The sequence below is a fragment of the Daphnia pulicaria genome, chromosome 2, assembly GCF_021234035.1.
Source record: "Daphnia pulicaria isolate SC F1-1A chromosome 2, SC_F0-13Bv2, whole genome shotgun sequence".
Taxonomy (NCBI): domain Eukaryota; kingdom Metazoa; phylum Arthropoda; class Branchiopoda; order Diplostraca; family Daphniidae; genus Daphnia; species Daphnia pulicaria.
This window is the reverse complement of record NC_060914.1, coordinates 9,597,803-9,619,753: the sequence shown is the minus strand read 5'-3', so window position 1 is coordinate 9,619,753 and position 21,951 is coordinate 9,597,803. Positions and strand designations below refer to the sequence as shown.

The 21,951-nt window shown below is 38.9% G+C and overlaps 5 protein-coding genes, 3 long non-coding RNA genes and 1 pseudogene across 8 annotated transcripts; 5 read left to right on the top strand and 4 right to left on the bottom strand.

Annotated features, from left to right (window-relative positions):
* Window positions 1-402: 402 nt before the first annotated feature.
* Window positions 403-1,349, top strand: LOC124326714. Its single transcript, XR_006915722.1, has 2 exons — window positions 403-482; window positions 567-1,349. It is a non-coding gene; the product is annotated as an uncharacterized LOC124326714 (long non-coding RNA).
* LOC124326559 lies at window positions 1,149-2,217 on the bottom strand (annotated as a pseudogene).
* A 1,180-nt stretch (window positions 2,218-3,397) lies between these two features.
* LOC124326849 lies at window positions 3,398-4,516 on the top strand. The gene is made up of 4 exons (XR_006915898.1): window positions 3,398-3,512; window positions 3,613-3,844; window positions 3,905-4,285; window positions 4,385-4,516. It is a non-coding gene; the product is annotated as an uncharacterized LOC124326849 (long non-coding RNA).
* An 88-nt stretch (window positions 4,517-4,604) lies between these two features.
* Window positions 4,605-6,253, top strand: LOC124326863. Its single transcript, XR_006915911.1, has 3 exons — window positions 4,605-5,338; window positions 5,551-5,754; window positions 5,913-6,253. It is a non-coding gene; the product is annotated as an uncharacterized LOC124326863 (long non-coding RNA).
* Window positions 6,254-11,535: 5,282 nt separating this feature from the next.
* LOC124326574 lies at window positions 11,536-12,642 on the bottom strand. The gene is made up of 4 exons (XM_046785478.1): window positions 12,433-12,642; window positions 12,140-12,335; window positions 11,896-12,043; window positions 11,536-11,814 (listed from the first exon to the last, which is right to left on the bottom strand). Exons 1-4 carry the CDS (start codon window positions 12,530-12,532, stop codon window positions 11,722-11,724), a joined length of 537 nt encoding a protein of 178 aa, XP_046641434.1. The 5' UTR covers window positions 12,533-12,642; the 3' UTR covers window positions 11,536-11,721.
* Window positions 12,643-13,648: 1,006 nt separating this feature from the next.
* On the bottom strand, window positions 13,649-14,730 carry LOC124326566. Its single transcript, XM_046785470.1, has 5 exons — window positions 14,573-14,730; window positions 14,375-14,460; window positions 14,144-14,256; window positions 13,896-14,061; window positions 13,649-13,813 (listed from the first exon to the last, which is right to left on the bottom strand). Exons 1-5 carry the CDS (start codon window positions 14,655-14,657, stop codon window positions 13,712-13,714), a joined length of 552 nt encoding a protein of 183 aa, XP_046641426.1. The 5' UTR covers window positions 14,658-14,730; the 3' UTR covers window positions 13,649-13,711.
* Window positions 14,731-15,818: 1,088 nt separating this feature from the next.
* LOC124326568 (ganglioside GM2 activator-like) lies at window positions 15,819-16,914 on the top strand. The gene is made up of 5 exons (XM_046785472.1): window positions 15,819-15,980; window positions 16,069-16,154; window positions 16,256-16,368; window positions 16,465-16,630; window positions 16,726-16,914. Exons 1-5 carry the CDS (start codon window positions 15,899-15,901, stop codon window positions 16,825-16,827), a joined length of 549 nt encoding a protein of 182 aa, XP_046641428.1. The 5' UTR covers window positions 15,819-15,898; the 3' UTR covers window positions 16,828-16,914.
* A 1,541-nt stretch (window positions 16,915-18,455) lies between these two features.
* On the top strand, window positions 18,456-19,610 carry LOC124326567 (ganglioside GM2 activator-like). Its single transcript, XM_046785471.1, has 5 exons — window positions 18,456-18,610; window positions 18,703-18,788; window positions 18,897-19,009; window positions 19,110-19,275; window positions 19,363-19,610. The coding sequence occupies exons 1-5, from the start codon at window positions 18,529-18,531 to the stop codon at window positions 19,462-19,464; spliced, it is 549 nt and encodes a 182-aa protein (XP_046641427.1). The 5' UTR covers window positions 18,456-18,528; the 3' UTR covers window positions 19,465-19,610.
* Window positions 19,611-19,750: 140 nt separating this feature from the next.
* On the bottom strand, window positions 19,751-21,773 carry LOC124326180 (ice-structuring glycoprotein-like). Its single transcript, XM_046784868.1, has 3 exons — window positions 21,617-21,773; window positions 21,346-21,492; window positions 19,751-21,272 (listed from the first exon to the last, which is right to left on the bottom strand). Exons 1-3 carry the CDS (start codon window positions 21,697-21,699, stop codon window positions 20,063-20,065), a joined length of 1,440 nt encoding a protein of 479 aa, XP_046640824.1. The 5' UTR covers window positions 21,700-21,773; the 3' UTR covers window positions 19,751-20,062.
* Between the last annotated feature and the right edge of the window lie 178 nt (window positions 21,774-21,951).

Sequence of the window (21,951 nt, the reverse complement as noted above, 5' to 3'; positions counted from 1 at the left end):
GCAATGAAGGGCAACTGAAGAACAATTATTATTCAGCCTTCTTTTTCATCCTTTTGTCAGAGCTGCTTTTGTCGTCGTTATTCCTTTCAACGTTTCTCGACGCATTTCTCCGAAATAGACGTTTGTATCCATCAATTATTTGTCAAGGTCAATCTACCCCAATTTAGCAAATCGACAGCTTCTTGAAACTTGCGATTTTGCGATTTTCACTGGATCTCAAAATTACCTATGCTGCGTGCTGCTCACTGCTGCCCTATATCTCAAATAGAGCAAACCAACAACACTCTGTGCCAACAACGCAACAATGAACGCGTACCCCAGCCATGGCAACGCAGCTCGCGAGGGACCATTTCAACTTGATCTCGGGATCTCGTCGTCGGGACGAACCCTACCGACTTTCATGGGTACGACTTTCAACTCTTCCGACCATCCCGATATACAGTATGCGGACTCAGAGGATGCTTCACCTCCTGCTGTCCAAGGTAGGTTTAAAACTGGCGGGTTTTTTGTTCGTTTTTGCTGTTGTTAAATTTAGTGTACTTTGAGTAATTGTTTAATGGTTTTAGGTGAAGTGGTGAAACCTGAACGTCCGCCCAAACCGGAAAGACTATCGCATCCTTCCGGAAACGGAAGTGTTGAAAGTAACAATAACAACAACACATCATCGTCCAAACCCGAAGCAATAACTGGAGAAGAAGAAGTCTTCACTCAACCGATCAATGTTGGAGGAACTCTGCCCCGTCCAGCTCCACGTCCCCAGCCTCCTGTGCCGCCCATAAAGCCTCGTAGTACCATTTCGACATCGTCAATAGGAGCAGTTGGAGACAGTACTGATCTTTGAGGATCAACTCAAAAAAACTTTTATTATTTCCCTATAAAGTATAATTGCCTTTTTCTATTAAGAGGCCGAGCCTTTCCGATTTTTTCAAATGTACGTGGTTTGTTATTGTGATTACGGACGGTATTTATAATGAAATCAAAGTCGGAGAGACAGAAGAGATGTGTTGGTATTTTGTGATGGGTGTGTTGGTTGTGTTTCGATTTTCTATACGACATCCTACGTAAATCAGTGATTGTTTTCGAAAGTGCATTTGGAAAGCTGATGAATTAGGATTTTTGTTTACTCTTTTTTCATGTTTGTTTATTTACTGTTGTCAAAAATTGGTTTGACCAAAACTATTTACGAATCGAGAGTAGGTGATTGGCGTCCTTGCTTCGTCATCGAGTGTGCCCGCTTCTCCCTTAGACGCTCCCGAGCTGCCCTTTCACGCCTAAAACATTCGATGCATTTTTAACCGTTTAAATTGCGTTTGATAATATGATATCAATACAATTAACATACAAATTGAGCATAACTTCTAATGATTACTGACCACTTACTACTAGTGATACATAGTAAACAATTACAGGAAATAGTTGAAAAAACCGATTCTAGTGAAATGTATAGTAATTAATAAACGATACTTACAGCCTTCGTTGTCTTTCCACTGTTTCTGGGGAGATTTCGGGGATTACGAGACTTTGCGCCGTAGATTGGATCAAATCTCTCAATTTGTCGAGCGTGTCAGCCAAATTAAGGTGCTGAGATCTGGTTCTGTCTGATTTAACAATAAAGTAACCTTCTTTGGATAGCTGATTTTTCAATTTTTCTGCTAATTTGACACGGACAGGCTCTGGAATCCATTCAGCACTGGCTAGGTGAAATCTTATCTCAGCTTTGGTTGAGACACAATTGACATTTTGCCCTCCAGGTCCGCTACTGCAAGCATATAGCTAATTTGAATTTTGTCTGGAAGAAGCAAGAAAACAGAAATTCATTGAAACTAACACACATTAAATAGTAAAAGGGATATACTATTTACAGTGTTTATAATTTACAAATAGTATTAAACTTGATAATAATTTGTGAATAGCCATCGAAATAGCTTTATCTGCAACAAAACTTACCCAGGTATGGTGGGTAGGTATGTAGCCACTAAATTTCCAATCTTTACTTTCCTTTGATAGTTATAAAAAGTGGAAAGCTGTTTGTTAGTAGATGTTGTCATCTAATTTCTTATTTATTGTGATTTACCTTGGGAATCATGGTGATATCTAACCAACTAGCAAGATATAATTTGTCATGGGATATATACTTCTTTTAAAATGCTCGACTATAATACTCGATGAATTTATCAAAATCCTTCGAAAACTGGAAAAATTATTGAGGACTGCCATGTTTTCGTAAAGAACAAAGAGCAGACAACAATCAACATAGCTGAAAAACGAACATAAACAACTTAAAAAAAAATAAAAAACGAACTACAAAATTAATAAATAAATCTTTCACAAAAAAAACTTAATTTTACTTCTGTATCACCATTTGCGAATTTTATCACTAGATACATAATTAGAAAAATCCTAACAAATGAATAAGGTGGCAAGACTGCTTCGAAGAAAAAAATTCGCGGGAATGATACAGACTTACCCCATTCCTTCAGTTCTCCTCCTCCTTTAATTGTTTACGTGTACAGCAAATCCGAATACAATAATCAGACGTTATCTGAACATGCCAAGAGAACAACCACACGAGACAACAAATTCTTCCGTGAATCTCCCCCTTATATCTTCCCTGGTAAGTGTGTTTTGAATACATTTTTTGTGTGTCCTGTTGTGTTTTAGTGTCCTGTTTTTTAATATTTCCGAGAATATTTCTAATGTTCAACTTTATTTTTAATTTTTATCTAGCTCCTAACCCTGACATAAAATGCCCCGACACGGTCGCCGTATAAACAACCGTCGCCGTCACGGGCGTCGCGGAGGACAACAAGCCGAAGTCCCGCATTGGCTCCAAAACGGTCAAGCAGAGGAGGGCCCACAGGAAAATGCAAACCTTGGCGAGGATGAACCCGCAGATGGCCCTCCTCCGCCTCCACCTCCGCCGCCTCCTCCACTACCTCCACCACCTGGGGTACCGCCACCGGCGCCACCGCATGTGCCTCTCCGCTTTCGCCGCATCATTCGACAATATGCAGGGCAAGATCAAAACGCCCAGATCGGGGAACAGCAGCAGCAGAGGCCCATTGAATTAAGAGGATGGGAGGATGGTGTGCAGCCACTTGAATTAGATTTAGAACTGAATGCTCCGCCACCGCCGCCATCACCATCCCCACCGCCCAATGAAAATGAATGAAATTCGATATCACTGGCTATCTACTGTACATTTACTTAAAAAAAGGAAATAAAAAAATTGCATTAAATGATTTAAATACTTTTTTTATTATTTACGTGTGCGTGACTGCGTGCTATCTGCTTTGAATGCTGTTTAACATTTTTACCGCTAGATGATGATTGGACTGGAGAAAAGTTATTCTTGGTTACTACTGCCAGCTGTCTCCATGGTCTGCAATTAAAGCCTAAAAGGTCTGACAGATACCCAATCACTGTTTAACTGTTTTGACTGTTTTCAAGTATGGCCATCACTTTTTAAAATGTTGCCACTTCATGCTTGCCGATACAGTCCAGCCGTCCAGGTGTCGTAGAAATATGTCTAATCCTAAACTTTGTTTGTATTGTGCAGACAGTAAGTGTTAATTTACCTTTTGTTTTTCTCTTTTCTGATGAATTGCCCAGTTATTCCATGAAACTGAAGCTCAGCACAACAGGATTAGGTCACCAGCAAAGGTGTTGTCCAAAAGCAGCAATAAAGATGAACAGGGACATTGTGTCTGGTATGGTACCTGCAGAGTCTGTGAATAATACGCTTTCAATTATGCTTACTCAGGCAAAGCTATGCCACTAGCAGACACTTATCATGTCATGTCACACTCCTTTTCAGTGTGTCCGAACTATTTGGTAAGTTCTGGTAAGTTAACAAGGAAGTTATCACACCTTGATGCCCAATAACTGGATTTCTATTTATCAGGTCCTGGAGAAGAACCCCATTTTTTGCGGTGATTCGAAGAAAATCAACAATTTGATTATCAACTTTGGGCAGGCCCTTAATTTGGTGGGACGATGCTCGATTTGCCACAACTTGTGGATGATCTTTTGTAGCATAACCTGCCATATGTTCGCAGTCGAATCCTCTCCTACAACTTGACATCAGAGCACTCATAACTCCTGAATCGGTTACAAATTCTATTGAAGTCGTCAAAGTGCTGGAATATTGAATCTCCGATACTTATGTATGACTGAAATGTACGATTCGTGTAAGGAAGTTACAAATCCATCTTCAAACTGCTTCAAACAACCTTGATATGCAGACTATTTGTGGCCAGTGGGGCGAGGATTGCTCTCCTCAGAGGTATGAAAAGTCTACTTTGAATCGATTTTTAATTAAATTTTTAAATACATTAAATTTAAATTTATTCAAGAATCACCTTTCATACAGTTTTGACTATAGATTGTTAGATTTCATGGGACTTGGCATGGCCAATCAAGGATTCTCTACTTCCAGTACATTCCTGACGGAGAGACTGTCACCGATGTTGTCGAACTTTCTGCTCCTCCAGCTATATCCCCTTGCTACGAAGCTATAAGTGTAAATATCAACGTTAATTTGTTTCTTTTTGATTGAGATAATCATATGCTTTTGCATCTCTTTAGAACTCAGAGTGAGAATCTAGAGTGGAACCTGCTGCTCTTGCGTCGATTGTACAGGCAGTTGCCCGATACCCAAGTCGTGGCCGTCTCTGCCTGAGCCGTGGACCATCGGTTCCATGTATTGCGTCTCTTTCGTCATGTTGATGGTCTTCCTCGCAGTTTCCCGGCTTCTTGGTGACTGTTTTCTGGAAGTGGCACGTGGGCCAAGTCGGTAAGTCATGAATCGAAATTTATCATCGACTGAGACGACACTTTCGTTGGCCAAAAAAAATTAACGACTCATGGGGGCACCAAAGATTTGGTCAAAAAATGGACAATCAAATCAAATCCATTGTTTTTTTTGTTTGCTGGGTTATCATCTCTGAATGATGAATAAGAAATCAAATTACGAAAATGTGATCGCTTCGTGTGATGTGTCTGGTGTCGCGGTTCTCCAAGCTCTCGACTCGATGCTTTTTGGCAGGTAAATAAAACTAAGAATAAAAATTCAATGATAATATGGGAGCTTAAATAGTAAAGTTAAATCTGTTCTAAATGTGTGAAATGTCAGTCTTGACTAGCATTTATCTTGTAATTGCCCTATTGATGCATGGCAGTTTATTGCAGCACTGTGTAACCTTTTTGTTTAGTGCAGATTTGAGGCCAGAGTCAGGCATCATAACAACAAGATGTGCAAGTTCTGCTTGTGCTGAGTCTGTCGTCTGTCTGTCTGTCTCACCTGGCACCCATCAACAATCTTAGTGTCATTGCTTGGGTAATTATGTTTATGTTACTTTTATCAACCTGTAACCGGTGTAACCCGCTAGATTTTTCCTCATGCACATCTTGCCTAAATGCAGTGTATCACATGGGGATCTTCAATTATTCTGTTACTTAATACTAATAAGGGTTATAACCCATACTTTCTCGTACTTGTTGTTTCTGTCAATATTCTTTAAAAAACCCATTTTATAAATTTTAATTCAGATAAACAACATCCCTTTTCATTGGAGCAATTACCGTATTTCTTCTTCCCCTTTCTTTAAATGTTCTCGTGTTTGCCCATGCGAGTGTGGGTGTATTCACGAGGACCCCCTTTTCTCCTATCCCGTCTGGTGTTATTTAACTCTTCATCAGCGGATGGATGGAGGCATGGAGCAACTGTGGATGTATTTCCCAGCAGGCCTAAAGGTAGGAAAACATTGATCTCTATTCTTCCTTATTGACAGTTTTTGGTGGGGTTGATTATAATTCCTTACATAGTCACGTAGTATGTTTATTCCTAAGCTAGGCGGTTGATGCGGTTGGCTGCAACTGTTTTATTCTCTCTCCGTTTTGTTTTTTCTCAGTCAGGACTCAGGATTCACTAAAAATCTCATTTGTCGAACGACTGCAGATCAGGCTTGTTCTTGTACCTCACGACTTCATCTGTGAGTAAACCATCACATTCGAAAATGTTTGAACTTTAAACACTTCAAGCAAAGTGCAAACAAGACAATTTTGAATATTTTGACGAAGAGTGACTTTCCGCCACTCCGGCACCTGCACCTCGTATAAAACTATTTTTCATGCAACCAAATAACATTTGAAATAAGGCTTTCAGTGAGCCGGTTTAACCGTTGGCGTCGGTCCATATCAAGCGGGCTGCGGGCCATATCAAACCGCCATCAGCTGTAAAGATTGCGCGGTGTTTTCCGCTGGTTTTTTTCGATAAAAAACATTGAATTTATTGCGAGGCAGAGCGGGTTTGGTGCAAAACCGCCTCTCGCTGTCAGCTTTACACCCAAATTTGATCGAACTTCTTTATGTCGTCTTAACCAATGATATGCGTGCCCGTATTTTTTTTTTCTAGTGCTAATTAGATGTTACATAAATTTCCTTGCAGTTAAAATAAATTGTTAAAGACAATAGGGAACGGTTGGGTAAGTCAGTTGCCTTACCAGTTACCAAAATGAATTATGAGAACAACACAGAAATTATTTTATTAACTTACTCCTTTATTCTCCAGAACACAAATAAACACTTATCGGAGCTCGCCTCATTCACACAAGGACGAAAAAATTAGTTCACTGCTCTAAATTTTTCAATACCGGTTACTAAGAACACAAAACGTGTGCGCTAATAGCTAGCGCTGCTATAACTTGCATAAGTTGTACGTTCAGTTTCATCATTCTCAAACTCTAAAAATAATTCCCAATTGTTACGACGAGCGATTTTGTACCAATCATAAACATTATCTTTGGTTACTTTTTCACAAAAAGAGCAGATTATTTCTGCAAGACGATTGCCATTTATTAATAGTGCATCTAATCCCTGCTTTGTCACTAAATTACAGCGTATTAAATATACTACCTGAAGATTTTTTAAGATGCCATTTTTCATGGCTTCTTGTAAAAAATCGTCAGTGAGTGCGTCACAATCTGATATTTCAACTTCTTCTAGTAAAGGACAAGATAACAAAGCAAATAGAATGTCATTTGAAAGGTTGAAGCCGCATTCTAAAATCTTAAGGTCCCCAAAAATAACTCGTCCTTTTTCATTGCGTAATTGAATCACTTCGTTTTCAGACAAGGCACTTAAACTTTCGCAATGCTTTTCGAAAATTAGTGAGGTTAAATTGGGACAATATTTTACAATGGTCCAAATGTCGACTTCGAAGTGCAGAAGGTCGAGAACTTTCAATGAATTTCCGACAACTTTTAGCACTGGAGCAATGCCCATGTCGAAGGTAATTTCATCTCCTCTAGATCTGTTTAAGTCTCCTAAGATCGGTTTAAGTCCTAAGATTCTGAGTAATCGGAAGTTCTTCAAATTTGTTAAACAAAACAAATCAGAGTCTGTTAATCCCTTCTTAACAACAATAGTGAGATCGAGAAGCCCTGGGCAACATCCTACTACCAACCCAAAATTACCTTTTCGATATAAACCAGCAGGACGGATTTTCAGACGAAGGAAAGGGAATTTTATAATTTGGGGTCGACTTTGAACTCTCGCCGCTGACTTAACCACTTCTACTAAAACATCAAAGATATTTCGATTTTCGATGAATTCCAAGGCTGAAAAATGCTGTAGAGCCATTTTTGTTCCTTTTTTCGTCACGAAACGACACAAAATCAACAACTGTCGAAGTGTGCTGCGCAGCTCACTTGATTGGAGAATTAACCATTCGATGCCAGTGTCCGTCACTCTGGAACAATAATTTACATCCAATACCCTAGATTTATTAAATAAAAAGAAAAATAACAGTCAATGAACCATATTCCCATGCAAACTGAAACTAGAATAAATTTTTTAAAAATACCTCAAATTTTTACACCATGTCCCTATGATTTTTAAACAAGAGTCTCCCACATTTGTTTTTTGCATGACTAACACTTGTAGTTTCTCAAGTCTTCTGAAATTCAGGTATTGCTCATTGTAGTTACTATAGCGGCATAAATTGGGAATAATTAATTTTTTAAGCTCGGGGGTAATGAGAAACCCAATGTTGAAATTTTTTAATTTCTTTTCTCTAGGGAATGAACAGATGATCTCCTCCAACAAAATGGTTGCTAAAGTATGGTTCAGAATTTTTTAGAAATAAAAATATGTACAAGCAATATTAGGCATTCAATTATGCAATGCAAATCACTCTTTAGAATAGTCGCCGTAATCTCAACTTACGTATTTTGTGAAACGAATTGTTGTCGGATTCGCCTTCAGTTGTTTCTGAGATGGAACATGAACTCTCCGGTTTGGGAGTAGGCCTATATATATGTTCTAAATTATCTTGTATGACATAAAGACACTGTGAATAAAGTGAACACACAGGCGATACTTCAGGCATCCTCTACTAGTATAAAATAAATGCAAGATATCAAAATAGTAATCAAAGATTCGTTTGACTAACACAGCGCGATAGTCAGTGCGTCGAAGCAATGAATGACAACTGAAGAACAAGTATTTTTCAGCCATCTCTGGCCGTTTTTTCGTCGTTTTCCTCTTCAACGTTTCTTGACGATTTTCTCAGACTAAAGACGTCGCTTGAGAGATTCCGTTTCTTGCTCAAACAGTCTCCGGCTAAATACGATTTTGGCTATGCGGTATAAAGTGCGATTATTTTTACGTCAACTTTTGCAACAACGAAAACCGCAACGGTGACAAAACAAAAGGACAATCGGGGACAATATTATGTTGTTGAGTCATCTCTGCTGTTGGTGGCTATTCCGCGCTACGTCGCAGATGTTAAATATATGAGGGAAACTATTCAAGCCGGCAGATAAACCAGGCTATATGCGCAGACGGAATACAAACCAGCATTCAGCGTTCAGCTCACTTGCAAACATACGCAAAAATTAAGATTATTTTCCCCATTATAATGTTTAATCTAGATTTATGGCATCGACGAAAATGTGAATAAAGCACTATGCCATAATTTGAAGTGAACGAATAAATAAATTGTGTAGTTATTTAAAAATTTGAACTGAAATAATTAAGTTGGCCACTAATAAGATATATCTTCACGACAATCAGCTTCTAGGCAAATGCTTGTAAATTGCTATGCCTTACCACAATGAATTTATTTACCTATTATGTTTGAAAATTGGGGCAATATGACGTAAAAGGGAATTTGAGATAAACATCACAGAAATGTTTTCATGTCATCTTTATATTTCTCCAGAACACAAGAAATTCAATAAATGACGTAAAAGCAAGTTCGCTGCTCTGCATTTTTCAGTAACTAAGAACACAAATCTTTAGCGTTAATAGTTAGCGTTGCTATAACTTGCATAAGTTATACGTTCAGTATCCAAATTCTCAAACTCTAAAATCAATTCCCAATTGTAAAGATGGGCGATTTTATACCAATCATAAACATTATCTTTGGTTACTTTTTCACAATAAGAGAAAATTATTTCTGCAAGAGGATTGCCGTCATTTATCAGTAGTGCGTCTAATCCCTGCTTTGTCACTAAATTACAGGCTGTTAAATATAGTACCTGAAGATTTTTAAAGATGCCAATTTTCATGGCTTCTTGTAAAAAATCGTCGGTGAGTGCGTTACAATCTGATATATCAACTTCCTCTAGTAAAGGACAAGATAACAAAGCAAATAGAATGTCATTTGAAAGGTTGAAGCCGCAATCTAGAAACTGAAGATCCTCAAAAATTACTCGCCCTTTTTCTTTCCGCAATTGAATTACCTCGTTTTCAGACAAGGCACTTAAACTTTCGCAATGCTTTTGGAAAATTAGTGAGATTAAATTGGGACAATATTTGACAATGGTCCAAATGTCAACTTCAAAGTACGGAAGGTTGAGAACTTTTAATGAATTTCCGATCACCTTAAGCGATGGAGCAATGCCCATGTCGAAGGTAATTTCATCTCCTCTAGAGCGTTTGAGCCCTGTCATGATGAGTAATCGAAGATTCTTCAAATTCGTTAAGCAAAACAAATCAGCGTCTGTTAATCCCTTCTTAACAACAATAGTGAGATCGAGAATCCCAGGGCAACATCCTAGTACTAACCCAAGATCACCTTTTCTATATAAACCAAGAGGACGGATTTTTAGACAACAGAAAGGGAATTTTACAATTTGGGGTTGGGGTTGAACTCTCGCCGCTGACTTAACCACTTCTACTAAAACATCAAAGATATTTCGATTTTCGATGACCTGTAAGGCTGAAAAATGCTGTAGAGCCATTTTGGTTCCTTTTTTCGTCACGGAACGACAGGAAATCAACAACTGTTGAAGTGTGTTGCGCAGCTCACTTGATTGGAGTATTAACCATTCGATGCCAGTGTCCGTCACTCTGGAGCAATAATTTACATCCAATACCCGACATTTTGTTTTAATAACAAAAACATAAAAGTCAAAAATGAACCATATTCCCATGAAAAGTGAAACCAGAATAAATTTTAAATACCTTAAATTTTTACACCACTTCCCTATGATTTTTAAACAAGAGTCTCCCACATTTGTTTTTTTCATGACTAACACTTGCAGTTTTTCAAGTTTTCTGAAATTCAGGTATTGCTCATTGTAGTTGCTATAGCGACACAAATTGGGAATAATTAATTTTCGAAGCTCGGGGGTAATGAGAAACCCAATGTTGAAATTTTTCAATTTCTTTTCTTGAGGGAATAAACAGATGATCTCCTCCAACAAAACGGTAGCTAAAGTAGGATTTAAAATTTTTGCAAAATAAAAACATGATGTAAAGATTAGGCAATTGCTCATTAAAAAGTCGCCGTAATCTCGACTTACGTATTTTGTGAAACGGATTGTTGTCGGATTCGCCTTCTTCAGTTGTTTCTGAGATGGAACATGAACTACCCGTCTCCAATTTCCTTCGCTTATTAACACTTTTAACTTTGGGAGTAGGCCTATAAATATGTTCTAAATTGTCTTGTATGGTATAAAGACAATGTGAATAAAGTGAAAAGACAGCCGATACTTCAGGCATCTTCTACTGCTGGTATTAAAAATTGCGAGAAATAAAAAATAAAAATGTTGTTCAAAGATTCGTTTGACTAACACAACGCGACACTCAGTGCGTCTAAGCGATGAATGACAACTGAAGAGCAACTAGTATATTATTCAGCATATCCGTTTTTTCGTCGTTTTCCCCTTCAACGTTTCTCGACGCTTTCTCCGAAAAGGTTAGACGTTGTTTGCGAGTTTCCACCAATTATTTGTTAGGTCAAATCTGCGCCAACTTAGCAAATGGACGGCTTCTTGAAAGGTGGAGAAACTTTCGCCTCTGCGAGTTTCGCCCGGATCACAAAATTGACTGTTGCTCGCGCTGGTGCCTCAATCTCTTCAAATTGCAATTTACCTTTTTATTCCTAGTTCATTACTAGACCATTAGATGTTAATTAACATATTATCTGAACTCTGCTTATACGTTACATATCAATTTGCAGAAATAATGTCAAATTCGACACCATTGCTGCGAATTAAGATTGATGAGAGTGAGATTCTTTCCATATCTTTTTATATATGATTTATTATCAAAGGATGTACAGAAATAGCCTCTATGTAGGGGCGTGGGGCTCAATAGCGCAGTTATAATCCCGAAATCTATAAACTAATAATTTTTTGTCATTACAAACGGATTTATTTTTTATCACAAGAGCTTCGCGCGATATGCGACATTAGAGCTCGTCGAATTCCCTCATAAAACGGTTGATAGGGTGAATGGAAACGTAAAGCAGCCAACAACTTCTTGGGCGACTTTTAATTCATACCGCATGTTGTAAGTGGCGTTCTTAGAAATAAAAAAATTAGAACAATATTTTGAAAAAAGAACTTGAACAGAACAAATTCACTCTAGCCTTATACTATATACCTGCATGTCTCCGTTAACACCCAGCCATATTTCATTGAACAACAATTTGACATTGAAAGTGTAACTGGCTGCAGGAACAGGGCAAGTAGAGACCGGAAGAGAAATCAAATCCCGATAGTTGACCATATAATAGCACAGGTCAATTTGGCTGTATAGAAGTAAAAGTGAGATTGTACAAATACTTAAAACTTTCATCCACCCGTTATTGTATAAATGACATTTTAAAATAAAATTCCTATATTACCAGCTGCCTGAAATTCCGTCTAGACAAGGAACTATGGCATTGTCCGATTCTCGCCTGATAAGTTTCATCAGCATCACACCCTCGGGTGTGGGTTGCGAGCTTCTGGCCGTCACAGACAACTCGATCGATCCACCGGGCACAAGTGTTATTTCATCGCTATTAGTCGATTCTCCACTGAACGCAATCGAAGTTCCCCCTGTTTTCCCAAGAAAATGAATTAATTTACATACAGCATAAAGCGCACAATAAAAAATAAAAGAGCGAGTCGGTGTGCTGCGTAAAATGTCTCTTACCGCAATCCAAAATGGTGTGAGAGCACCATGTTGGGGTGACAACCAAATACACAAATAGGAGAACAAATTTAGCAAATAAGGAAAATGCTGGGCGTTTCATTCCGGATAGATTGAAATCTTTTAGTGGACGCACGAGTCGAACACACACAGTTGAATCTTTGACACGTTTACCTTCAGACCATCATTCAACCTAACAATCAGACAGACGAAAATCTGACAAACATTTGCTCTGCCCCTCGTCAAAGATAACATTTTCTCTGCCCTCAAAAAGGATAAGACACATGACGGAAGAGTCAAAACAAACATGCAGCAAGCCAAAATTGATATCGATTTGACGCACTGAAAAAGTGAGAAAGTTCTGAAATGTTTTTGGTGTACAGCGCCACGTTATCGACTGGCATAGGTTTTGTCGTGATGGCTTCGCGATAAAAAATTTTAAAGAGATGCATGAAATAACGAATTTATGATGCCATACTTTTCTGAAACTTAATTCTTTCCGACGAAACTGGAAGAAACCGGCGGAAGAAACGACTGTGACACTAAGAGAAATATATATGCAATAGACGCGCAATTATTTAATTTAACATAACATCAACAGGAATCATTGATGTAATTCAATGTAATTCCTAAAACGCGACCAAACAGATCGTTATAAATCGCAACAGCATTATTGTTCTGATAAGAAGAAAAACCCAAATTTGAGCATACAAAGTCATTGTATGATATCAAGCTGATGTTTAGTTGTTTACTGAGTATGTTGAGTATTCTGTGCACGCGCACTACAATTTTCGAACCGCGCCTGGTATTATCTTCATTATTTTATCTTTGCATAGGGTAATAGTTTTGTTTCTATGTCAGGTTTAGTCATCAAGCACTGTATCGATGAAAGGCAAGAACGAGGAAGTCTGCTAATAATCAAGTTGATGCATGACACCTTATTACACCTTACACCTTATATGCACAATATGATGGGATGATGATATTTACAACCCACTCGATTTTGTTTTTTATTTAGTAATTTTAAAAAATCAAGCACAATTTGTTGGCATTTTATTATAATATTCATAAAAGATATCGCGCCATCTGGTTGCATAATAATATTTCATAAAGATATAATAAACTTGAGAAGTTTTGTATAGAAAGCCTATAATAAAGGACACATGTACGATTGGGCCCAATATAAAATTTATTATTTTTCGCATTAAAAAAAAAAAAAACATGGTGAATTAATAAGAAAAAAAAGCCCAGCAATGTAACTTTTTTTTTCAAAACGGAAAGTCTAGATGGCCACCAGCGTGTATTGCAGATCGAGACAGCCCAAAATGGTTTCGTTGGCAAAGCCTAGGTTAGCAACAACTTCGGTGCGCGTGTTGTAGTCACCCTATTTGCATAATTGCGGATAGAGAAATGGCGGTGATAAAATAGTTGCGCTCTTTTCATTATATATGCTTTTGATCACTTACGTTAACTCCTCCGTCAATGGCAAGCCATTCAGAAGTGAAGGTGACGTAAGCCGAGGGATTGTAGTAAACGCTGGCAGCGAGTGGGCATGAGCAGGGCACGTCGTTCGGGAATAAAGTGCAAACGTATTCTGGGTAGGTTGCAATCGCAGTGCACAGTTCAATTGTGCTACATTTTTGGGATCAAATTTTTAATGGGCGTGAGTCGTAATGTGTATAATATTTTAACTGTAAATTTTTATGAAACTTACCAGGTGCCAGCGATTCCGTTCAGGCAGGGAACTTCGTAGTTGTCGGTGGTGCGGGTAGTGACTTTTCGAATTTGCAAGTCATCTTCAGCTGTTGCTTCAATCAGAGTTGTAGTCTATGTGAACGTATATTAGATAGCTATTATAATTGTGATGATGACAGATGATGATCGAATATAAAACAAGCATTTCTATTGTATTTAATTTAGTTAGCTCATTAGCTGTGCGATTTACCGTCAAATCCAAGAAGAGCCTGCCAGGAACTGGGGTCTGATCTTGAAGAACGTCTCCAGCAAAAGAAATGGGGGATCCAGCAGGACCTAAATGACATTTAGAGTTAAATATTTTAAAAGTCGTTTAGCCCGGATGATTGTATATTCGTAATGTTAAATGTATTCGAAAGTTTTGGAAAGCAGCAAGAATTCAACATACCACAGTCCTGAAGCCCCTTCTTCCTAACGATAACGCTGGAGGAAACGACTGCCACCAAAAGAGCTGCAACAACCAAGAATTTCATTTTTATAAAATAATTCTTATATAAGTACCGAAAGTCGACAAAAACGAGGAACAGGAGCGACTAATATGATTCAAAGCGGGACTGGTGTTATTTATATGGGTTTTATATGGCTATCATTCTTATGAGACGTCAGAATTCACCTCAAAAACCTTTCAAGTTTCCTATTCACTATGTGTGGGTTCACGTAGTCATATTAAATTATGCGTTTTGTTTAAATAGATTTATCTTTGTTGTTTGTTATTTCAGTGCTCGTTCCATCACGCGGTTTATTAGGGAGGGCTATGTATACAAATCAACTCCATGCCACTTTTGTTTGAACTGTTGTGTGGGTTATATGGTGCGATACATAAATACGATATCTCTTCTGTTATCTATACATTTAACTGTCGAGCCCCGCTGAGTCGATCATGGGTCCGTTTGGGGTATTTATTTTTTTTACTGGATAGCCTTTATTACGACGTGAAATGCTGGGCGTTGTTCTCTGAGTCCGGTGTCTATAAGGCCAATTATGTCAATTTGGGGTGTTTATACCGTGTTTACCATGTTACTTATACCTATGTACGTCATTTAATAAGTTAGATAAGGTACGTATGTATGAGAAAGAATAAGTAATATATACCTAACTGTTTACAATGAAAAATCCGACCCAATAAATATTTATTAAAGTAACGGTAACACTATAATCACGATGTGCGCAGCACCGTAAAACAAATTAGTACATTTACTTTTTACAATTTGACATTATTTACCCATGTTAGAATATTTATAATTTACAGATAAATTCATGTACAGAAAAATTTTTGGATGTTAACAATTTTTGGTTGCTGTGAATTGTGTCAATAAAGTTATGGATTCAGCGCTTGAAGCATTCATGGCAGTATAGTTTGGGGCTTATACGTTTAACGAAACATGTCAAACAATTTATATTTTAGCCACCCGAAATTTGATTGGGCTTCTTTATGATGTCTTAACCAATGGTATAAGAGCTCGAAATGTGTAATCAGAAGGAGATATCAATACTTATACCAAGCGTACCTTACTCTCCTAAACTAGCGGTAAAAATTGGATTATTTGTATAATAATTAGATAAAACAAAAAACTAGAGATAGGTTGCGGTTGCTGAGGGCTATTTTGACGTCAGAATAGCGGTATAAAAGGACGGTCGTGATACTTCATTATTCGTACTAGCTCACGACAGATCAACTCTCGTTGTAATTTGCCAAGTCGACTAAAAAAACGAAATGAAATTCTTGATTGTTGCAGCTCTTCTGGTGGCGACCGTTTCGGCCAAGTCGGTGAAAATCACAAGTCTTACCGACTGCGGTAATTTCATTCATTTTTGAAGTCAAAATTGGTTAAAAATTTAATACTATTGTCATTATATATATATATATTTTTTCATTGCGTGTAGGAGGTCCTGCAGCTCCCATTTCCGTCTCCGGATCGATCCTCACCGATCCAGTACCAGTTCCCGGTCAAATGAATATGGATTTGACGGTAAATAAAATAAGCGAATCCGACATTTCTTTACAAATCGCATCATCATTATTAGAAGGTGCTTTTACTAAATCTTCTATTTTTAACATATTCATGTATAGACTGTCGCGGCTATTGCAGCAACTGCTAGCGATGGACTCCAATTCCGCAAAGTGACCACCCGCACCACCGACAACTACCAAGTTCCTTGCTTCAACGGCATTTCTGGCACTTGGTAAGAAAACAGCAAATAACATTCCAAATAAGCTCATAACTTATTGTCATCTAATGTTTGTATCCGTTTTTGCGTTCTATTAACCAAATCAAAAAGCACGCTTGATTTGTGCGAAGCTCTTACCACCTATCCCGAATACATCTGCTCCATCTTCCCGCCCGGTGTCCCATGCTCCTGCCCCATCGCCGCTGGTACCTACGCCGCTCCCGATGCTTTCGTGAAATTCGACGCCGAATGGCTCGCCATCAACGGAGGAGTTAACGTAAGCGATTCGAATATTTCATTCGCCTTATTCTCTTGATATTATTACCTTTATTTGCTGCTTGGTTATATAAATGATCCTGTTTTTCTCGATAGGGTGATTATGTCACCCGCACTGAAATCGTTGCGTCCCTTGGTACAGCCAACGAGCTCGTCTTGGGCTGCGTTGATTTGGCCTACACTTTGGTGGCTGCTTAAATCTAACTTTAACTTCAACCTGACGTGACAGTGAGAGTGACTCACCCGAGACATTTTGAGTTACCAATAAACAAACATTTAATTTCATCTCTGTGTTAACTTATTTGTTGACGTCTAAAGCTTCATTGTTTCATTTTGGGTGAAATATTATTATTGACAAAATTAATGGGTGTCCAAAAATGAGTTGAAATTTTTCTTCTAGCAACAGCCAAGAAGACATGTTCTGACCGCAAAATTTTAGAAACACGGTATCATTTGACTAAATAATTTTCCAGTGGTTTTGGCAGATACAACAAATATATCAACAAAATTTGTTACATATATGCGACTAGTGGAAAAATAAATCAGATTGATTGCTGGGGTCATTTATCCGGCTTTCTTTCGCCTCATTCATTCATCTGTGCCAGAAGTATACTTGCTTCGGCCAAGGCTTATATTTTCTACCGCAAAAGCTCATCATGTTTCCTGTTTATTGCCGTTTATTGCTTAGTTGCTTCAAGCAGTACGATGTTCTAAAACCCGTTTTGAAAAATAAATATCTTTGAATTAACTTCAGGGTGCCGATATGAGACATCATTGGGAAAAAAAACAGGAATATATATTTAGAAATCAATGGCGACACCATCTTTTGTGTGAATTAAATATGTGGATTTGCATGACGCAATGTATATATACGACTTCAGATACGCTATTTACATCTTTTCTCGTGTCCAAGTTTATTAGCTGTCCAGCCCTGCTGGGCCAGACCCCAGATTCGTTTTGGCCAATTCTTCAAGTTTACACGCATACAGCTATAACTGCTGGAACCGTACACTTTAACGAGTATATGCTGCAACAGCCTATCATGTTTATTGTTGATTCCCGAGTTGGTCCAGCAGGGACAACGTTCATCATTACTGGGTTTTGTATAATAATTTATCTTGACTGTTGTTACTTCAGTGGTTGCCGGCATCAGACATCAGTGGGGAAAAACAGGACTATAGATATTTACAAATCAATCTCATGCGCCACATTTTATTTGAACAGGGTAGGTGACGCGATATACGACAGATACGATCTTATGCCCTACATTTGGGGTAAATAATCATAAAAAAAAGACTGCAATATCTTTATTTGAATGTCGATTGGGATTCCCTACCGTTGTTGTGTTAACTACAAAGACTGTCATCTCTGATAAGGTGCAGATGAACAAGAGATATACCACACTATTAACAAGGACAATAATCCACCACTAAATAAGGATTTAACTGGATTTAACATGACACTCTGTGAGCACAGCCATAAAAAATTGAGTGAATCGAGCACTTATATTTTAAATTATTCAGCGCACTACAAACTAGCTTATTGAAGCATTTCAGCTATAACGGCCGCAGGAACCATAGACTATACGTTTAGCAGCGAACAAACTCCTATTTTGACCATTCAAAATTGGAGTTGACTTGTCTATCATGTATTATAATACAATGTGGTATATGTATCTATGTCTATATCAGCAGATCAGCCACTATATCTCTCTCAAGCCCTGTGAAATGGGAAAATTTGTGAAAGATAAAGTGTAACCGAAAAAAATCAGGTTTTGCTATACGACAATTTTGCCCGGCGTATATGTATAAAAGGAGGGTTTGCGATCTACCCACATTACGTACTAGCACTTATTCCGCAAATTTTGTCAAGTCTACACACAGTCAACTAAACAACAAAATGAAATTCTTGATTGTTGCAGCTCTTCTGGTGGCGACCGTTTCGGCCAAGTCGGTGAAAATCAATAGTCTTACTAACTGCGGTAATTTCTTTCTTTGTTTAGTTAGACGTTTGTATTGTTATACTTAAAAAATTAACTGCGAAATTATTATCAATTTGTTTGTCATTGTATAGGAGGTCCTGGAGCTCCCATTACTTTCTCCGGATCGATCCTCACCGATCCCGTAGCGGTCCCCGGTCAAATGTTGATGGATTTGACGGTATAGAATAATTGAAAACAAACGTTGCTTCAAATCATATTATAACCATTAAAGAAATGTTTGTAATATAAATTGACGGTTGTTTACAAACATTATTCTCATGTTTAGACTACGGCGGGTGTTGCAGCGACCGCTGGCGATGGACTGATGGTGCGCAAAGTGACCACACGTACCGCCGACAACTACCAAGTTCCTTGCTTCAATGGCATTTCTGGCACATGGTAAGTGAACGAAACGTTCCTATAGATCATAACTTGCCACACAGCATTAATTTTTGCCTGTGTTTTTTGTTTTGCGTTCTTAATTGTAACGAAATAAAAGCACGGTTAATTTTTGCGATGCCCTCGTCACCTATCCTGACGCTGTCTGCTCCATCTTCCCGCCCGGTGTTGCATGCTCTTGCCCAGTCGAGGCTGGCACTTATCACGCCCCCGATGCCTTCGTGACTTTCGAAGCCGACTGGCTGGCCATCAACGGAGGAGTCGCTGTAAGCCGTTGGAGCATTTAATTATATATTTCCTGCTGATTGCTGGTGATTATCACGTTTTACTATAATCCTTTTGTCTTGATACAGGGTGATTACACAAGCCGCACTCAAATTATTTCGTCCCTTGGAGCACCCAACGAACTCATATTGGGTTGCATTGATGTATCCTTCACTTTGTTTGCTGCTTAAATGCAGCCGTACAACGCCAACAACATGCAGCATTACCCGGCCATATCCAAGACTAATATTTTTCAGGATCGCTTCGATATAATACACCCTAATTGTTTATGTAGCCTTCATTTACTACAAGTAACTAATAAACAATGATAAATGTCGTCTCTGTGAAAATCAATTCGACATTTTTAACCATTGTAGACACGAAACAATATTTATTCTTTTCACTTTTAGTTCTGGGCATTTTTTTTTTTTTAATTGATTTGTACTAATAAGCGAAACGAAGTTTTGCATCGGCTAATAGAAAACTACACATTGTATTTGACATATGGTTACCGGAGTTTGGTCAAGCAAAATTTATATTCAAAACTTTAGTTACGTGCGAATAATGGGGAGGGAAAAAAAATCAAGGACTTTGTCATTGAGATACGAATTACGCTACTCAACGAAAATACATTTCGTTTCGTAGATACGGATCTAATAGATATCAAAAGCTCTTTTAGATATTTGTAAATGTAGCGGACGCGCAATAAATGAACTGTCGATTAGAAAAAGGGATGAACTTAATTGGTGGGATGAAACAGATGAAACATTTCATTATTGCGATGGACCTTTAATCTTCTTCACTATCAGAATCACCTCCGGTTTCCCAGTATCTGCCTCCTTTGCCTTTTCCTTCGACTCCACTTCCGGAACTTGCGGAACCTTTTGTTCCTTCAACTCCACCAGTTTTCGTTGCCGCATCAGAAGCCCCGACGGCAGGAGCTTCGGGAGTGATTCCAGGTCTAACATATGGAGCTGCCGAGTCAACTACAGAAGGAACTGGTACTTCAACAACAGGAATAGCAACGACAGTGGCAAGAGCGACAGCGGCACTGGCAGGAGCCGAAACGGCAATTGCAGAAGCCTCAACTGCCGTTGCAGAATAACTTTCAACGGCAGTTGTAGAAGCTTCAACTGCAGTAGCAGAAGCCGAAGCAACAGGAGTAGCAACAACAGTGACAGGAGCTGAATCCACACCAGGAATGGCACCAACAGAAGAAATGGAGTCAACGGCGGCTGGTGCTACTTCAGCAGCGGAGCTAACACCATCAGTCTCGATAAGAATAACCAGATCGACAGGGATGCTGACGGCGGCAGCTTCAGCAACGACCGTGGCGGATGCAGAGTCACCGGTGCTGGAAGTACTTGCTCCGGCCGAGGCTTCCACTGATGCAACCGGCGCTTTTTCGACCGCGGTGGAGCTCTCAGACACGGTCTCGACAGTCGATTCGTGATGGTAAACAGGATCGAATTCAACTTTAATTACTTCTAAAGTGACTCGGAAATCCCGAGTATTGTCAACGTACACCACTTTTTTCGAATTGGTGACTGGGACTTCGATGGCTTTGGCTGGACTTTCTTTTTCAACAGTTTCAGAAACAGCGCTGCTGGTAGCGGCAGATGCTGTTGCGGATGCATCGGTTGCAGCGGAACTTGCTTCCACCGTCGTCACAGCGACGGTTTCCTGTGCGGCAACTGCTTCCGCAATTTGGACGATTTCAACTAGTTCAACAACGGGAGTCTCAACTTCGGCAGGTGAAATTTCTTCCGCTTTTATTTCGACGATTTCAACAACCGGAGCCTCCGCAAGGTCGGAGGCAGATGAAAGTTCTTCCAGGATTGCTTCGGCCGCAGTGACCTCCGCAGTCCTCTGGTTGCGATTAGTGAGATCCCCGAATAACAGCAGATCGATCACTGGCTTCGATTTCCCCGCATCGTTGCTGTCCGTTTTGACGGAATGTGCGAGTGCCTTTGGTTTAATTGATTTCCAGTAAGTATTCCTGTGCGAATCAAACGTTTGCTTGTATAAGAATTAGTTATTTTTTTTTAATGAAATTTAATGTAAGAACTGACGTGTAACGTGGAGAAGTAGAAGCCCCACTGTCGACAGCCCGTTTCTTCCCTTCGGAGACAACAACAGGAGTTTGAACTACCCGGGCTCGTTTATTCAGAATAAAATTGGTAAGAAATCCAAGAGGTTGATCAACTCGATGATTGTTTCTATTATAAGAAGCGATAAACATTATTCCGTCAGCAAATGAAAGGCGATTAAAAAATAATTTTATTCTAGACTAATGACCTGATAAAGTCGTTAAATTTGTATTTTTTTAAATACTGTATTAACCTTGTGAGGGAGACTGGCGCCGAATGGATAACGGAGATGCACGCGATTGTGGCAATTAGCGAGAGGAATACAAACGACTTCATTTCTCCAGCTGCTACTTGGACCGAATGTGACGATCAACTCTCACAGTCTAACCTTTTTAAGAGTAAAAGTCACTGGTTTTATCCGACACAACTCTGATTTTAGATATGCGGCGCATACGTGCTGTATATACGAACCTGGCGACTCTGGCGCGTAAGTCAACTTTCAGGCATCTGAAAGCGTTAGAGAGCAATTGTCCGATTGCTGAACTATGGAACAAAAAAACAATCAGAAAACTATTATACCGGTTCACT

Coding starts and splice junctions, on each gene's coding strand:
- LOC124326574 (XM_046785478.1), bottom strand. CDS start 12,532: ATGAAACGCCCAGCATTTTCCTTATTTGCTAAATTTGTTCTCCTATTT. Junction 12,336..12,432: donor TCACACCATTTTGGATTGCG/GTAAGAGACATT, acceptor TTGGGAAAACAG/GGGGAACTTCGATTGCGTTC. Junction 11,815..11,895: donor GTGTTAACGGAGACATGCAG/GTATATAGTATA, acceptor TTTATTTCTAAG/AACGCCACTTACAACATGCG.
- LOC124326566 (XM_046785470.1), bottom strand. CDS start 14,657: ATGAAATTCTTGGTTGTTGCAGCTCTTTTGGTGGCAGTCGTTTCCTCC. Junction 14,461..14,572: donor GAAGGGGCTTCAGGACTGTG/GTATGTTGAATT, acceptor AATGTCATTTAG/GTCCTGCTGGATCCCCCATT. Junction 13,814..13,895: donor CCATTGACGGAGGAGTTAAC/GTAAGTGATCAA, acceptor TTATGCAAATAG/GGTGACTACAACACGCGCAC.
- LOC124326568 (XM_046785472.1), top strand. CDS start 15,899: ATGAAATTCTTGATTGTTGCAGCTCTTCTGGTGGCGACCGTTTCGGCC. Junction 16,369..16,464: donor AACGGCATTTCTGGCACTTG/GTAAGAAAACAG, acceptor CAAATCAAAAAG/CACGCTTGATTTGTGCGAAG. Junction 16,631..16,725: donor CCATCAACGGAGGAGTTAAC/GTAAGCGATTCG, acceptor TTTTCTCGATAG/GGTGATTATGTCACCCGCAC.
- LOC124326567 (XM_046785471.1), top strand. CDS start 18,529: ATGAAATTCTTGATTGTTGCAGCTCTTCTGGTGGCGACCGTTTCGGCC. Junction 18,789..18,896: donor AAATGTTGATGGATTTGACG/GTATAGAATAAT, acceptor TCTCATGTTTAG/ACTACGGCGGGTGTTGCAGC. Junction 19,276..19,362: donor CCATCAACGGAGGAGTCGCT/GTAAGCCGTTGG, acceptor GTCTTGATACAG/GGTGATTACACAAGCCGCAC.
- LOC124326180 (XM_046784868.1), bottom strand. CDS start 21,699: ATGAAGTCGTTTGTATTCCTCTCGCTAATTGCCACAATCGCGTGCATC. Junction 21,493..21,616: donor GCGCCAGTCTCCCTCACAAG/GTTAATACAGTA, acceptor TTCTTATAATAG/AAACAATCATCGAGTTGATC. Junction 21,273..21,345: donor TCTACTTCTCCACGTTACAC/GTCAGTTCTTAC, acceptor TGATTCGCACAG/GAATACTTACTGGAAATCAA.